This window comes from Neophocaena asiaeorientalis, unplaced genomic scaffold, assembly GCF_003031525.2.
Source record: "Neophocaena asiaeorientalis asiaeorientalis breed wild unplaced genomic scaffold, Neophocaena_asiaeorientalis_V1.1 scaffold225, whole genome shotgun sequence".
NCBI lineage: Eukaryota > Metazoa > Chordata > Mammalia > Artiodactyla > Phocoenidae > Neophocaena > Neophocaena asiaeorientalis.
In genome coordinates this window covers 2,379,346-2,397,913 of record NW_020172364.1, presented here as the reverse complement: position 1 = coordinate 2,397,913, position 18,568 = coordinate 2,379,346, and the positions used below count along the sequence as shown (strand labels likewise).

At 40.5% G+C, this 18,568-nt stretch overlaps 1 protein-coding gene across 1 annotated transcript in view; it reads left to right on the top strand.

Annotated features, from left to right (window-relative positions):
• The window catches only part of MCF2L2 (MCF.2 cell line derived transforming sequence-like 2), a 191,182-nt gene that overhangs the window by 134,514 nt on the left and 38,100 nt on the right, over positions 1-18,568 (top strand). Inside the window, exons 15-19 of the mRNA XM_024767261.1 lie at positions 8,463-8,529; positions 9,765-9,880; positions 11,048-11,117; positions 17,044-17,136; positions 17,825-17,917. Coding sequence (XP_024623029.1) covers positions 8,463-8,529; positions 9,765-9,880; positions 11,048-11,117; positions 17,044-17,136; positions 17,825-17,917 — 439 coding nt within the window. The remainder of the gene's footprint in view (positions 1-8,462; positions 8,530-9,764; positions 9,881-11,047; positions 11,118-17,043; positions 17,137-17,824; positions 17,918-18,568) is intronic.

Sequence of the window (18,568 nt, the reverse complement as noted above, 5' to 3'; positions counted from 1 at the left end):
GGCCCGTGAGCCATGGCCGCTGAGCCTGCGCGTCCGGAGCCTGTGCTCCGCAACGGGAGAGGCCACAACAGTGAGAGGCCCGCGTACAGCCAAAAAAAAAAATAAAGGTCCATACAAACAATGGAAGATATTTAGCCTTAAACAGGAATGAAATCTGACACATGCTACATCATGGATGAACTTTGAATACATTATGTTAAGTGAAATAAGCCAGACGCAAAAGGACAAATTTTGTATGATTCCACTTATACGAGGTACCTAGGCAAAATCATAGAGACAGAAGGTAGAGTGGAAGTTACCAGGGCCTGGCGGGAGGAGGAAATGCAGAGTTAGCATTTAATGGGTACAGAGTTTCAGTTTGGATTGATGGAAAAGTTCTGGTGATGGTTGCACAACATTGTGACTGTATTTTAATGCCACTTAAAGATTGTTTAAATGGTAAATTTTATGTTATGTATATTTTACCACAATTTTGTAAAAATTGGGGGAATTCCCTGAGTCCAGTGGTTAAGGACTCCACACTTTCACTGCCCAGGGCCCGGCCAGGTTCAATCCCTGGTTGGGGAAACTAAGATCCCACAAGCCACGTGGCACGGCCAAAAAAAAAAAAAAAAAAATTATAATCCCTAATGCTACACAAATGCAGGTTTGTTAACTTGAATTAGGATTAATGGGATTTGGTTTATAAGCAGTCCCTCTTTTAAAAAGTGCAGTATGCGTGAAATTACTTTGTCATTATTTATTATGTGATATTGAAGAGTGAGCCAGATAAACTTTAGTGATTACTTATGCCCCATCCTTCTCTAAAAAGAATTTAAGGTAGTTTACCCTAAACACATCAGAGTAATGAGATCAAATCCAGTTAACATCAGACAAAATATAGAAACTAAGATATAAAAGTGGAGAAGACAGAACAGATGGCTTATCAGCAACTGAGCAAAACTTTCAACTGTTAGCCTTCCAGGAGACAGAGAATGGTTTATATTCATCAGACCTTTTATTAATGCTTAAAATATCACTGATTTCAACAAGGTCATTGTATGGGTCCATAGTGTTTCATGTTGTTACCATTTATAGTTCTGGAATTTATTAAGCAATTATGCAACACCTAACCAAAACAGAAGAAGGATGTGAAACTAAGAACATGTTTTCCTAAGTCTGAACCCTCAGGACCTATTCAGTGCTGAATGAAATGGGCTCCTGGACATTTCTCGTCCCCGTTGGCCAACTCGGTCTCCTGAACCTTCCCCTCGGCTCCTGCGTGGAGTCTTACCGTAGCCTGGCGTGACAACCGTCTCCTCCATCCGGCTCCCCCTGACTCCCACGCTTCCCACCCAGACCCTGCCCCAGCACCTGGTTCCCACAAGGCCCCGGGTGTAGTCACGACTCCTAGCCCTGCTCCTGTTTCCTTCCTCCTGGAACACCCTCCTGTCTTGCTGCAAGTCGGCACCACTTACACAGGACAGTCCAGATCTCACCTCCACCAAGACCTCTCCAGCCCACGCTGATTCCTTCTCCTTGCCGTCCTATTGTACATGCAGTCACACATTCACTGTTTAGTTAATTGAGGGTGCAAATGGACAGAAAATCTTACGACCTTTGCTTCTTTTCTTATGAGAAATGAGAAGCACGGTGTGGTTAGACCAAAGACCACATCATACATTTTATTTAAAATGATTTATTTACAACGGAGTATTACTTAGCCATAAAAAGAAACGAAATTGAGTTATTTGTAGTGAGGTGCGTGGACCTAGAGACTGTCATACAGAGTGAAGTAAGAAAGAGAAAAACAAATACCATATGCTAACACATATATCTGGAATCTTAAAAAAAAAAAAGGGTTCTGAAGAACCTAGGGGCAGGACAGAAATAAAGACGCAGACGTAGAGAATGGACTTGGGGACATGGGGAGGGGGAAGGGTAAGCTGGGATGAAGTGAGAGAGTGGCATGGACATATATACACTACCAAATGTAAAATAGATAGGTAGTGGGAAGCAGCCACATAGCACAGGGAGATCAGCTCGGGGCTTCGTGACCACCTAGCCGGGTGGGATAGGGAGGGTGGGAGGGAGACGCAAGAGGGAGGGGATATGGGGATGTGTGTATATGTATAGCTGATTCGCTTTGTTATACAGCAGAGACTAACACACCATTGTGAAGCAATTATACTCCAATAAAGATGTTAAAAATAAATTTTTATAAAATGATGTATTTATAGAGTGACCTATGAGAGCCAGTAGGGATACTCAGGATGATCTAATTCAGCCTTTTGACACATGAAGAAATGGAGACCCTGAGAAAGAAAATGTCTTGCTCAAAGTTACCCTACATATTAGGAGCAGAAATAGACTTGGAAACCTATTTTCGTGAAACCCAGTATTTTTATATCACCATGCTAGTTTCATTTTAATTTGTGTTTTATTTCATAATCAGCAAACAGGACTTTAGATGCACCCCAAACATAGGCCAAGAGGAGCAACATAATGTAGTGGGAAGAACACGGACTTTGCCAAAGCCAGAGACCTTGGACAAGTCAGTGCATGGCCTTGGGGCTTTCTTTTTCCATCTGTAATATAAGGATTAACTGATGGTCTTTAAGTTTATATCTTCTTCTGGCATTTTATGAATGTACTAGACTGTTGGCCCAGCCCCAACAAAGAATTTACAAGTACTGGGAGAGCATACATCGCTCACTTTTGCTCCCTCTTCCACACTGTCGTCCGCGGCCTGGGACAGTTCCCTGTCCTTGTCCCCTTGCATGCTTTTTTCAAAACTCTGATTAAACTTCACTCGACTCAAAATCGGCAGTGTCCCCTCCCTTCTGTGCTCCTGACTCCTCTGGCTACCTGGTACCTGTCACTCTGCACAGGAGTCACTGACTTTCTTGTCTCTGCCATTAGACTATGAACTCCCTAAGGCCTGGCACTTTGGTACATTTCTCTATCCCAAGTGCCTATCATGGTGCCTGGCTCATAATAGGGAGCTAGTACATGCTTGGTAAATGGATCTAATGGTTTTTGTCTGGGAAGCAAGGATAAGACTGTGGTACTAATTTCACCTGAAGCTGTTGGAAAGAGTTTTCATGGAAAAGGGAGAAATGGAACTTTCAGGAATGATTAGAATTTGAAAAGAAGTATAAAATAATGATACCATTGGCCTAACTAAAGGGGGGTAGGTGGCTTAAAGGAATGGATCAGCTCAGTGTTACTTAGCCAAATAAGGGAACATCCGCATTAGAATCATGTGGGGTGCTTGTGAAAATTACAGATTCTACCTCTGTATTTTATCCATTGCTCCCCATTCTGAATCTGTGGCTCTGTACTTACCTTTTGAGCAAGCCCCCTAGGAAGATTCTTTTCACATGAATGGAGAGTCTTGAAATCCTGGGAGGAATATTGACAGTTGTGGGCAACTGAAAGCTATTTTAAGTTTTTGAAGAGGGAGAATGATGGCATAATGGACTTGAAGCTTTAGGAAGGGCATAGACTGGAGGTCTGTAAAATAGATTGATGGGAGTGAGATCTCAGAGGCAAGAGTGAGCGGCTAGGAGTACACCAATGTATTCAAGATGAGAAGCCTCGGGAGTTTGCTCTGTATTGGTGGCGTCGGCAATGGAGAATAAGCAGTGACTCCAAGAGGTGTGTTCAGAGATGAAAAGATGAGGCTTGGTGACAGATTGAATGTAAGCGATAATGGCAGGGAGGAGTTTGCAATGACAACTCTGTTTTAGGGACCCTAGAGTATGACCCTTCCACCGATACGCATGCTGTTTCTGTCTGATGAGTTCTATTTCAGCCTGAGGTGATGAGGTGTCTGGGAGGCATCCAGGTGAAGACATATGTAAACCATTGGCAACATGGGCTTGAGCATGACCAAAAGTCTGGCGGGAAAATGATGATGTGGGAGAGTCAACAGCATGAGGGAAGAAGAGGGAAGGAAGTCTGGAAACCTGAGTTCAGACCTTGGGGAAGCAGCAACATTAGACACAAGGAGGAAGATGAAGCAAGGAAGGAATAGAGAAGAAACAGAGAGGTGGGTGGTGAATGAAGATTGAATAATAAAGAGAAACCAAAGGAAGAGAAAGGTTTAAGAAGATGAGTATCCATTACATCAGATGCTCTAGGGTTTGAGACGGATAAGAATAGACCTTTCCATTTGGCAAAGAGGGTATTAGATGAAAACTAGCTTTTTTAAAGTGAAAATCTATAATACTTTCTGACGCGAGTGATATGATAGAATACAAGGAGTAAATGAAATCTCTTGACGGCAAATTGTATTGACAGGTAATGAGCAAAAATATATTTCTAACAGACTGGTTTCCAAAAGGATACTCTTCTACTGGAGAGCTGGGAAATTGGGGAGGGGACGAGGGGCAAGGGTTAGAAGGGGGAACAGATTAAGGTGTGTGGGCAAAGAAGAAACTTATCAGGAGATCCTAACATGTACATACTACATTAATGATCTTGCTTACCAAATAGGGCTGCATTCTTTTTTTTTTTTTTTTTTTCATTTTTTTAAAAGGCTTTCCTTTCTTGCCTCTCGCTTACGGTATCATCTTAAACACGAGCTGTCATATAGGATGGAACCAGATCTCCAAAGCTCTTTTTTTATGCTACCTTGAAATATGGCTTCAGAGAAGAAACAGCCCCTTAAAACACATTATGCCTCCATTTCCTCCTTAATGACCTGGGGGTGTGGGTGAGGGGAGAACCACTTTTACATGTAAAACAAAGCCAGAGTATACATTTAGTGTAGACTACATTCATGCGGGCTGATCTGGCGTTGTGAACCCCATCCTAATTACAGTGTTCCACCTCTGGGTAGATGTCCACCAGGGCATAAATTGCTCTAGGTGTTTAAGGTTTTAAAATGACTTGAGTACTCCCAATGTTTTCTGTTTTTTATCTACATTATATATACTTGATGACTTTAGATATTAAATCCTTGATTTTTTTCTGTGAACAAACTTATGTGCTTTGGAATAATAAAGCAGGCAATCGTCAGCTAGAATCATCGATTCTCTCCCATTTTATAAAGTTATTTGAAAGGAAAACAAAGGAGAAGAAAGATAAAAGAATGGTTAACAGTGGTATGAGAACTTTTTTTTTTTAAATCTGAACAGAAATGAAGGCTACCAGTGTTCAGGAGACTTTCTATTGTTGGAGTTTTATCCATTGCACTCAAATAAGTAAAATGAAGCAGTTGGACCTGGGATATGACCTGACAAGGGACTTTTTTTCTTCTGAGTTGTGGATTTTTTCTTGTGTCAGATTCGTAAAGACTCCTAGGGGTCTCTAAGTTCTTATATTAACTGTTGGATGATAAGATTGATTTCTGCCCACCACCTAGTTGTTTCTGCCTTGTGACTTCATTTAATCGTCAACACATTCTTAAACAGCCTTGCCAAATTGCTTAAGCCCAGTGCTTCACGGAGACATAAGAGGCTGGCTGTACTCTGGCTTTCTATGAATGCTTAACTGTTGCTGTGGTCGTACTTTATGTCGTGGCTCATAGAAACAGACTGGTATTGAGGCCTATATTTCCTTCTGACATAGTAACTATCATCATTTCAGGATGATTTACAAAAAGCAAAGGAACCTCTTACTCAGAGATACCGTTAAGCTAAATATGATCTTAGAGTAACTTTTTGGTAGAATTATACTTCTTACAATTGTATCCTTGGTCAATGGCTATCCTTTATCAGTCTTGCCTTATAACAAGCATTTATAAATAGATATGGAAATTGTCATTTTTAAGAAAGAATAATTGTTGAGCTATAAAATAGATAGATTATAGCATTTATTTATATCTCTCAAATGGGGTTTATATGTCATTACCTCCAGTAACATTCATTTTAAAACGTCATGTAAACTATTTTTTTAATTAGAAAAGCAGTAGATGTTTAAAGTTTTTGTTTAAATCAAAGATTGAAAAAGGTGCAGAATAAAATGTAAAATTTCTCCTCTATTTCTAGTCTTCAGTATCACTTTCTAAAAGCAATCACTGTTAACAATGTTTTTTTAATTTATTTTTTATTGAAGTATAGTTGAATTACAATGTTGTGTTAATTACTGCTGTACAGCAAAGTGTGTCTGTTATATATATATATATATATATATATATATATATATATATATATATATATATATATATATATATATATATATATATATATATATATATATATATATATATATATATATATATATATATATATATATATATATATATATATATATATATATATATATATATATATATATATATATATATATATATATATATATATATATATATATATATATATATATATATATATATATATATATATATATATATATATATATATATATATATATATATATATACATTCTTTTTCATAGTCTTTTCCATCATGGTTTATCACAGGATATTGAGTATATTTCCCCAAGGTCCTAGTGCTATACAGTAGAACCTTGCTATTTATCCATTCTACATATACCGGTTTGCATCTGCTAATCCCAAACTCCCACCCCTACCCTCTCCCACCCACCTTGTTAACAATGTGTTAAGTTTCTTTGCATGAATTTTCTAAGCATATACAATTTTACATATATGTATGCATATACGCTCATTTTACACATAGTATAAATTTTATACAAATAGTCACTCTGCAAACTGTTGTACATCTTGGTTATTTTTTTAAATTCACTTAAAATACATTGACTGTGTCATGTCAGCATGATTCAGTCAGCTTCATTCTTTTTAAAAACTGCATAGCATTTCATTATATGTATGTACCATAATTTAAGTAATTTCCAGTTTATATCTGGTTGTTGTCGTTCTATTGTTCTAATTACAAACAATGAACGTACTTAGAAGTGAAATTACTGAGTCAAGGAGCATGTGTTTTAAATTTTGGTGAGATATTTCCAAGTTATCTTGCACAAATCTGTACTTTCACCAATGTTATCTGAGTGTGTTTCCATATCTTCATCTGCCGGTCTTCCTTTGAGATTTGCAATGTCTGCCATATTATAGAAGTTGAAAATTGTACTTCTTTTTAATATGTTTTTGTTGGATTCATATATATTGAGCATTTTTTTCATAAGACTAATAGCCATTTATGTATTTGTGTGAATTTCCTACATTGTGTCCTTTATTTGTCCCTTGTCATACCCATTCTTATGAGAGGAAAAGAAACTCTTTTCTAGGGTAGGCTACTGTTTAATAGATAATCCACCAACAGCTCACAGGAAACCATAAATGTATATATTCTACATGTGAACAGTTGTACAAACACTGATTCACTTGGAGGCCTGAAAGAAAGCCCTAAAAAAAGTATGGCCACACAGCCTGAGGAGGGAAAGAAAGCAGTCTGTCTGGAGATAGATGTGGGGACTGGCCTCACTCTTTCTATTAGTTTTCTATTGCTGCATCAAAAAATGACCGCAAACTTAGCAGCTCAGCCCACAATTGCCCTGGGACAAGAGTCCAGGCATAAGAAGACTGGCTTTTTGCTCAAGTCCCACTGATAAAATCAAGGTGTTGGCCAGTTGCGCTTCTTAGAAGGTACCTCTTCGAAGTTCATATGGTCGTGGCTGAATTCAGTACCTTGCCACCGCAGACTAGTGCTTCTGTTTCCTTGCTGACTGTCTTCTGGGGACCATTTGGCCCCTAGAGGCTGCCTGCCTTCCTTGCCACATGCCCTCCCCCCATCTCCAAACCCAGCAAAGGAGAATCTCCCTGTGCTAACGCCTGCGCATGCTTCCAATCTCTCTGACTTTTAGACCCAGACCTAAAGGGTCCATGAGATTAGGATGTGCCCAACCTGGTAATCTACCTATCTTAAGGTCAACTGATTTGGAACAAAACCAAATGACAAAATACTTTCCCAGCAGCGCTTAAGTTAGTGTTTGATTGACTAACTGGGAGGATATGTATGTGTGTACCAGGGACCAGAAATCTTGGGGGCCATGCTAGAATTCTGCCTACCACACCTCCCACCTGCCTTTCTCAGGGGAAGCAGACAGAGCTCATGTCTTCTGGCTGAGGAACTCAATCACACGGAGACATGGAATGCCAGAGGAAGGGAGCAGGAAACCACATGTGCAACGTAGGGATCAGGCAGACCTTCCTGACCAAGGATCCCAACCTGGTATTTCTGACTCCAATGTCTGCCCTCTTGACCCCCTTGCTATGGCTCACAAACAGGTCATTCTCTGGCTACATAAATGGATTTTGAGTCGTTTAACTTTGCCTTTTCTTCTCATGCCAGTGTGATCAGAGTGTGCTTTTGTGAGATGTTGGCCTTGGGTGTTCAACAGAACGGAATGAACTGACCACAACCTAAGTAGATGAGCCACTAAGGGGAACTGTATTGATGACCATTATTCTAAAAGAATTCTAAAACACTGCTTCCCACCCCCACCCCACCTCTGTCTCTCTCTTTCTTTCATCTTCCCACCTGCTGCTGATTTAGGCGCATTATACGTGACTTGCTTGAGACGGAAGAGACTTATATAAAAGAGATTAAAAACATAATTGACGTAAGTAGATTTGGGGCGGGGGGACGTTAAGCATGTATTCAAACTGGAAAAGGTTTGTTGCAGATAGAAACTCAAAATAGTTGCCATGTGTCTCTAGAATCCCCACCAAAGTTCCAGGTCTTGTAATATCACAAGTGGTTTTTTCAGTATGAATAAGAACGTCCTTATGACTATTGATTCATGTAACAAAATAACTTTCAACGGATTGTACCAATTCACATGATTCTAGCATTGCCCACCTAGGTTCACCATATGCTTGCCAACAGTGGGTATGATAATTTAAATGTTTTTGATAAATAAATGAGAGAATTGTTTCTTATTCTTTTAAGTAGCATTTTTTGCTTGAGTGAAAATTTATATTTTCTCTATTTTCCTAAGGTAATAATCTTGAGAAATAAACTATATGTACAAAGTTTTAATAGAAATTTTTTACAATAAAACATCAGAAGAAAACCAAATGTCCAGGGAATGGAATGGTTGATAAAGTCTTATATACATGCTAAATGATATATTATTCAACTGTTACAAAATAATTTTTTTTTTTTTTTTTTTGCGGTACGCGGGCCTCTCACCGCCGTGGCCTCTCCCATTGCGGAGCACAGGCTCCGGACACGCAGGCTCAGCGGCCATGGCTCACGGGCCCAGCCGCTCCGCGGCACATGGGATCTTCCCGGACCGGGGCACGAACCCGTGTCCCCTGCATCAGCAGGCAGACCCTCAACCACTGCACCACCAGGGAAGCCCCAAAATAATTATTTTTAATAATATACAGCAACATTGAAATGAATGCTTGTAAGATTAAATTTAAAACAATATATGTAGAAATTTATAAGAGTCTAAAATGCATATGGAAAAACAGACTACAAATTATATATGTACTGTGATTATAACCATATAAAACAGCTTTTTTAAAAAGTCATGAAGGAAATATAATAAGACAATAGTAATTGCATCAGGTCATAAAATAATGGGTGAGTTTTTTCCTTTCACATTTGACTTATGTGACGAATTTAAAAAATAGATTTGTTCTTCCTATAAAAATGCCATCTTATTATCATTGCCATTAAGCCATCTTCTGAAGATAGACACATGAGGAAAATAATATCAGAAGAATGTATTTGACGGAATGGCTTTCAGGACATGTGTGCCTTACTCCCCAATTATTAAAGTGGCTAAGTCAGATCATCTCTTATATGTTCCTGTTTGTAAAACCTACCCTGTTTCCACCTCTGCAGGGATATATCATTCCAATGGATTTTATTTGGCTGAAGCATCTAATTCCAGATGTTCTTCGGAATAACAAGGAATTTCTCTTTGGGAATATTAGAGAACTTTATGAATTTCACAACAGGTACATATTCATTCAAATTATCAGGGAAAATGGAAAATAAGAGAAGGATGGAAATCAGAATGATGGAATTTGGAGATGAAAGTGCTTAGACATTTTTAGGCTTAATCAAGTAGTCCAGAGTCAGTGGATTGGATTGGGGTGGTATGGGATAAGAAGGATGCGAGAAGTGTCACAAGGTCCCCAAGGAAAAAGGGAAAAGACATTAATGGAGCATGTACTGGTGTCAGGCATCGATGTTGTATTCATTTGTGGGTTCCTTTCCTTATTTATCTACTCATGCATCAGCATTTACTGAGCACCTGTTCTGTGTCAGGCACTGTGTTCAGCATTGGGAATACAAAGTCGACCAAGACACAAGTCCACATACCTATTATCGTAGCGGAGTGCTGGGAACCAGGGTGTTAGAAAATGCTAACTGGTCAGGGAATTAATTGTCCTTTCGGCCCAGGGCTGCTTGGGTGTTGGGTTCTAGAGAATGAGAGAAGGAAGGGACTTTGGAAATCATGTTCCAACCCTTTCATTTTACAGATGACAAAACCACAAGTTGTTTACTAACTTTACTCACTCTAATGGCCCCGGGATCACACATCTAATTGATAGGAGGGAAGAGACTGCTTGGTGAACTGAACTACAGTTGTTTCTTAACCACATCTGTTGTCCATTGGTCAGACACAAGGCTGAAGTGGAAATCCCACTTCTGCTTTCTCTGGAGAAGTTATGCAGCCTCTTTGAACCTCAGGTTTCACACTTACGAAACCCTGTCTTACAAGGTTTGGTGGAGGATTAAATGAGATATTGTTTGCAAAGCACTTAGCTTATGCCTGATTTATAGTCAGCTCTCCGTGATAGTTGTAGTAGCAGCAGCAACAGCAGTTCTTGTTAACATTACTATCATGTAGCAGGGATCTTCAGTGTATCCAGTCTGTCAGTGGCTGGTGCTTAGAATTACCAGAACTGGTATGAGTGGTTTCAGGGAATCCTAGTAATGTCACAGAATACATTGTTTTCTTCCAAATCAGCATGTTGAAGATGAGTCAAAAGCAGTAAAGCCTGGAAAACAGCATTTTTCTAAGCACCTCTTAAAACCTTATGTGATTTTACTTCAGAAAATTTTGTTAACCCCATACATGTAAAAATCAAAGCATTATTATCGTTTTCTTTCCCTAGGACTTTTCTAAAAGAATTGGAAAAATGCACTGAAAACCCTGAACTTCTGGCACGTTGCTTTCTCAAGAGAGTAAGTCTGTGCTCCCAATAACTCAAAATAACCATGCGATTAAAGTCAGCCCTTAATTTTCTGTGTAATGGCAAGGGCAAATGGAAACACAAGTGGTCTAAAAACTTATATCTGCCTTTTGAATGCAAAGCGGGAGTCCTTTGCAGTACTTCAGCCTTTGTGAGCTGAGTCCAGTTTGACTGAGCTCACCCTGCTAGGTGGGAACGACTGTGAGCCTGGCTTCCTGCCAAGTCCCCTGAAATGGAAGACTGGCCCCCCAGACCCCTGAGGCAGAGGATCCTTCTCTGAATGACTAAGCTAACTGTTTTAGGGCAAGAATCACACAGCAGGCTTAAATTCTTCACTAAAGTTGTAGTAACACTCTCAAAAGAAGGACTAAACTGAAACTATAGAACATATATTTTCTTCCATTTTATTTTCTACGGCATCAAGGAAAGTTAGAAAATTTTAAGTCTACAGCCTGTCTTCCACTTAGCACCCCATTTGTGAACTTCCTGTCCTACAACATCGTATTTCTGTCTGCTTCCCTTCCCACCACACAGACCTCTCCCCTCTTGCCAGTTCTCCACCTGGCTTTGGGCAATAAATAGGCTGGCTGTTTGGGCCAGTTGTGCTCCCTGGGAGCTGGCTCAGAGAAATGCCTTAGCCGGCATCATTCCCCACCAAGTGCCTCCTTCCTCCTTTGGAGATGAGCCCGGTGCCCTTTGCTTTCTAAACTTTTCCCATTTCTTCTCTCTCTCCCAACTGGCCCTTCCTTTCATTTTCTTGCTTGTTTTCTTTCTGTGAGCCTGAGACAATAGATCAAACAACTTAAGCATTTTTAAACAGCTCAAATGATGACTGATATGTCTAAGAGCAGTACAGTAAGTCCCCTACCTACGAACCTTCAAGTTGCGAACTTTCAAAGATGCGAACGTGCGTTCACATGTCTGATAACGTAAGTTAGTTCACGTGTCTGGTGTACATTGTCACGTGCATGCCTTCTCTGCAAGTGGTTGTGCTTTTGTGTGCTTTACTGTACAGTACTGTATAGAGTACAGTAGTACAGTATCTTTATTTCAAGCCCAGGATGTCTGGAAGCAAGCATAAAAGCAGCAGTGATGTAGTTGGTACTAAGATGCACCGATGGAGAGGGTGTGGAGAAAAGGGAACCCTCTTGCACTGTTAGTGGGAATGCAAATTGATACAGCCACTATGGAGAACAGTATGGAGATTCCTTAAAAAACTAAAAATAGAGCTACCATACCACCCAGCACTCCCACTCATGGGCATATACCCTGGGAAAACCATAATTCAAAAAGAGTCATGTACCACAATGTTCATTGCAGCTCTATTTACAATAGCCAGGACATGGAAGCAACCTAAATGTCCATTGACAGATGAATGGGTAAAGAAGATGTGGCACATATATACAATGGAATATTACTCAGCCATAAAAAGAAACGAAATGGAGTTATTTGTAGTGAGGTGGATGGACCTAGAGTCTGTCATACAGAGTGAAGTAAGCCAGAAAGAGAAAAACAAATACGGTATGCTAACACATATATATGGAATCTAAAAAAAAAATGGTCATGAAGAACTTAGGGGCAGGATGGGAATAAAGACTCAGACCTACTAGAGAATGGACTTGAGGACATGGGGAGAGGTAGAGTAGGCTGGGACAAAGTGAGAGAGTTGCATGGACATATATACACCACCAAACGTAAAATAGATAGCTAGTGGGAAGCAGCCGCATAGCACAGGGAGTTCAGCTTGGTGCTTTGTGACCACCTAGAGGGGTGGGATAGGGAGTGTGGGAGGGAGGGAGATGCAGGAGGGAGGGAGATGCAAAAGGGAAGAGATACGGGGATATATGTATATGTATAGCTGATTCACTTTGTTATAAAGCAGAAACTAACACACAATTTTAAAGCAATTATACTCCAATAAAGATGCTAAAAAGTAAAAAGACATGCTGAGCGATAACGATGGAAACAAAAGTGAAAATAATTGAGAGAGTGGAGCGACAAGAGGAAGAAGAAGGAACTGAAGAACGGAAGAGACTCACGACACAGGAAATGGCAAGATTCTCTTTATCTGAGGAGGCACTGTTAGTTTTTGAGGCAAAGGACCTGAATGTAGAATGGTACACGAAGGTTGCAGCAGCCGTTCAGAATGCAATCCAGTGCTACCGTGTCACCTATGATGAGAAAAAAAGAGCTACTACCCAGAAATCACTGGACCTGTTTTTTCAAGAAGGTAGATAGAATTGAATCCAGCAAGGAACCAGAACCTGTGCCATCAACGTCAGGCGTGAGTGAACTTGCCCTCCGTCTCCTATTGCTGACGATCCTTCAGCTCTACCATCTCCCACCCCCTCTCCCCACTCCAGTCAGTAACTCTTCTTTCCTGTTCGCTCGATGCCAGCCCCTGTATGCCAGCTGTTGTGCTGTACTACTGTACTTTCAAGGTACTGTACTGTAAGATTAAAAATGTTTTTCTTTTTGTGGTTTTTTTCATGTATTATTTGTGTGAAAAGTATTATAAACCTATTACAGTACAGTACTATATAGCTGATTGTGTTATTCGGGTACCTAAGCTAACTTTTTTGGACTTAACAAACAAATTGTACTCACGAACACACTTTCAGAACATGTATGGGGACTTACTGTACCTGTGATAAACTGAAAGCAAGCAACACAAAAATCCCCAGGTTTCAAGGTATTAGACATAATGGAGAAACAGAGTCTTCAACCCTCAGAACTCTGACCGACTTAGAAGACCCCTTGCATAGCCCTGTCTGGGCTTTCCGTCACAGCCTTGTCATAGGTTTTTCATCCAGTGACAGAATTCAAGATACGTTAAAAACCATTTTGTATTCAATCTGATTAATTTCCTTTTTGACTTACTTTGATAGCATTATTCGTGTTTTATACTATTTGGCAATTTTGTGCTCATCAAACCACCAATGTGAAATCTAGTTGCAGAGTTTAGTAATATTTCATAACTGACTATATCATTATTGCAAAGACTTATTGAAATTGTTGAATGAGAAAAAGACCAAATTCCTGTGGGGAAAAGAAAAAGGATATTATCAAGTTAAAATTGCCAAGTTTGAGGAAATGGTCAGGCAATTGCTAACTAAACATCTTTTCTTAGAAAAATTCCTCTCCTAAAGTTTTACAGAGCTTTTTATAGTCTCCCATGTTGGGAGGAACCCTAGAAATCATTAATCCAGACCACATACCTGCATATAATCCTATATGATTTATGATATTGGGGACAAAATACAGGTAATAAATTCTTTCCAAGAACAAAATATTACTCTGAGACAAATGAAGTAATTAAAAATCACAATTACTTAACCTTTGAGAATCCTTGAGGGCATTGTCACAGCTGTGCAAAGACCTGTATTGGTTAGCCAATAAGGCAGGCCCATCACCCACTATTTACTACAGCAGTTTACCTCTTCTCAGTAATACTTGCAGACTTCCACTAATCATGAAAAGAATTTTGAAATATTGCTCTAGCCAAGTGTTTCAATTAGATTCGATAGCTTGTAGTATCCAGGAAGATTCTGCCCCAGAGACCAACCTCCATGTAGAATACCCTTTGTCAATAGTTTACTTTGAGTCCCATTTGCTCTGAGATCTCACGTGGTACCATAGAAAAAAACACTGGGGTGGGACTCAGAAAACTTCTTATCTAAGTTGAGCCACTTGCTATCAGCATGACCTCAATTATGTCACTTAAACCCCGGGAGTTTCACTTTTCTCCTGCATACAACAAGCTTAGTAATACCAATATGTAAAGTTGTGGAAATCAAATAAAATAATGCACACAGAAGGACTCTACAAAAGTAAAAAATGCTTTGACAATAGCTACCATTTGTTGGGTACTCTGCATGTATTGGGCATTTGTTGAGAGGTTTCTATACATCTTCCCATTTAATCGCACAACAACCATAGGAGTTGACTGCTATTGTGAGCCCACTTAATAGATGAGAAACTGAAGCGAAGGAAAGTTAAGTAACTGACCTCGGACCAAATAGTTTGTAGCTAAGAAAACCAAGAACTGAACCTGAGCCACAGTCTTCTTAATCCGTAAGAAATCATGTCTTCCTGTGTGAATATGAGGTTGGGGGTAGCAATTTTTTTAGCCTCCTGATTTATTCTATAGGGAGGTAAGGAGAATCAGGTACTTTTGTATGCTGCTGGTTAGTGCACATGCTTTCTCTAAGGAATTTTGGACTGAAGAGCAAATTTAGGTCAGTAGTTGTGTTTCAGTACTGGAAGGCATATAATGTTCTGTGATGCTCAAAGTGCAGACACAGGACCAAGGGGTGAAGGTTTCAGGAACACAGGTATCAGCTCAGCATCCACCAAGAGAACCAGGTCCCTCTCTGTTGCTGGGAGGATTTAGGGAAAGGTGGCCGACTGTTGGCGATGTTTTCCTGGGTGGAAGGCTGGATCTCCAGTCTCTTCCAGCTTCTGAGAATCTTCTGGTGTTGAGTGTTGAAAGCAATGAAACCTTGAATCCTTTTAGGAGCAAAAGGCCAATGTCTTTGTGCTCTGACAAACCAAATGTGGGTGAGATGCCTTAATCAATTTGTAGTGTTTTATAAGCCTGGCCTTCAGTGTAGCAGGAGTATTCCTCAAGTCTAGGCTACTGCACTCTGGGAGCCATTGAGTTTAACAAATGTACTTAGCACAGTGCCTGGCACATCAAAGGCACTCAACAGATAGTTCTGGAGTGAATGAATAAGGAAGTTATTATTGTTAAGTCCTGAATTATTATTCTAGTTTCTTAACCAGTCTGAACAACATTTCTCAAGGGCTCTCTGCCTTCTTAAACGTGTGTGTGTGTGTGTGTGTAATTTTTCTTGGAGAGAATAGCAAAGGACAGAGTTGCTGTAGTCCTTGCAGTGAAGTGAAATGACCACTTACAATCCATTGGGAGAGAGGAAGAGCTACAGAAATGGAAATCATTCACTACAGCAGGGTGTTTAGAAGTAGAATAGACACAGTGAGAGCTGTAAGGGAAAAAATAACCCATGTCCAGATGAAGGACATCAAGAGTGGCCTCACCAAGAGGACAGGGACACAGAAATCCACAAGGAAGTGGCCACGTGGTCATCTCTGCCAGAGCAGCCCGGGCTCTGTGGCAAGCACAGCTGAGTGGACGGACCAGGTTCTCCTGATGGAATGGATGAAGCTGGCAAGCTGACTCCACAGGCTGGGGGTATCTTTTCTATCTGGGATATTGGCAGATGTGTTTCCCACCTCACACAGTCTTTGATGCAATGAGAATATAGGTCACACAGCACTTGGAATCCCTCTTGATCTCTAGCACTGACATAGTCATGTAGCTTTTCCAGTCTCAGAGTCTTGTGCTGCAGGTTGAAGGTGATGTCTGAGGCAGGGGTTGCCCAGACCACTTAGGTTTGTGTCCGAACTGCCACATTTTCCTTCTGGGATATTTCTATCCTTCGGTTGTTTCTTAGGTTTATTTGTAGGGTTGGCATCATGATAACTGTAAAAAGGAGTGAGTGGGGAGAGAGAAAGGAGAGGCCATCAGCTACGAGCACTTTTTGTCCTTTTTATTACTCAGTGCAGAACTATCTGGGGGAGATATTGGTGTCCCAGATAAAGAGCAGAGGAGAAAGGATAAAGTTTAAACTCTACTCCTCTTCATGAATTTACTTATTTATTTACCAGAGTCCTGTAGCTGCTCTCACAGCACTCCATTCACATCTGCGTTGTTTATAACCCTGTGTTCATCTCCCCATCACACACTCACCCCAACAGAAGGTTATTTATTGTGCATCCCCAGTTCCTTACACATTGAAAATACTCAGGCCTGTTGAATGAATGAATAAGCTGTAGTATCCTGTCCTCTTACTGAAAAATGCTACCTGGTTAATTTGTTCTAACTTTTTCTCACCCAGAAAGAAGACCTTCAAATATATTTTAAATATCATAAGAATCTGCCCCGAGCCAGGGCAATCTGGCAAGAATGTCAAGACTGCACCTACTTTGGGGTAACATTGCATTTCTAAGGTCTCCCACAAACTGTTTTCCCTGGACACTGTTTATGTACATCCAATTTGTAAAGAAATTGGAAGTATGAACTAGGAAGAGGAACTTGGCATTAATTGGGATTTATGTTTATTAATTGGGATTTATGTTTATTAAAAGTCTCTTCTTTTTTGAAATTATACACTGGAAGTTTCAATGCTGCCCTGAGTCTCCATGGGACAGCTCTGTAATGAGCAGCTGTAGCCTGGTGAGAAAACCAGGGTCCTCTTCTAGGATGGGTTTTAAAAGTGGAATTAAGTCACACTTTGGGGTTCCCTGGAATGATATCAATAAGCCCATCATGTACCCTTGACTAGACTCCACCACCCCCAAACCCCAATTCTAAGACAACCTTTTCAGAAGCCTGCCCCATTGTCTCCCTCCTAATGGACTTACTTTCTAAAAGAAATAAATGTTCCGGCATCCCTACTTGCCTATAAAAATACTAGCCAAGCCCATCCCCTTTCCCATTACTCTCATTTTACACACTGTTCCTGAGGGACTGAACAGCCAATAACATTATGAAACTGGTCGACACAGCTACCCCTTCTTTCCATGAAGAGCTCATTTCACTTCTTGTATTTAAATGTTGCCGCTTCTGTTCTGTGTGTGTGTGCATTGTTTTATGTTGTTTCTGTTTGGCTTTTCAAGGTATGCCAGCGTCAGCTGGGTCACAGTCTCCCTCTTTTTAAGTATCTGAGAGGACCAAGCCAGAGACTTATGAAGTACCAGATGTTGTTGAAGGTAAGTCGATGAGACAGTGCTTCCTGTGCTTGGAGAACAGATGTGGGCGCTATGGTGCTCTTTTCCTTAGACACGTAGAATTGTGACTTTGACTTCCAAAGGTGAAACTATGTCTAGATTTCAGGCTTTTTCTGAGGAGGTCTAAATCAGCCTCCTCAATGAGGAATAAAACCAAAGAATCATAGGGTCCCAGGAGCCTGGCTAGTCCATCATGCAGCCAGAACATGGATCTCTAAGGAGAGCCCAGCTTGGGGGAGCAGAGGTCCTTGGGAGGAAAGTGGGGAAGAGGGAGGCCACCACACTGCTGGCAGCTGAGAGGGTGGGGAGGCAGCCAGACCTCTATTCTCGGTAACATATCTACAGGTAAGATATCATCTGCTCCATTTTACAGCTGGGGCAAGGAGCTTCAGGAAAGAGGTGTGATTTTCCCTAAAGCTACTATTTTACGTGCATTTAAACAATGGAGGGGAGAAGGCAAAACTGGATTCTTTTGCGACATCCACCTCTGCCCTTAAACTGAGGATTTTTCTCAAGAGCAGCATAACAGAATGAATTTTGTTTTGCTGAATCCCTAGGTGGTTCTTTCTTTCTTTGCTCTGACACCAGCACACCTGCAGGAGAGCACTCCCAGACCCCGCCACCACCCACCCG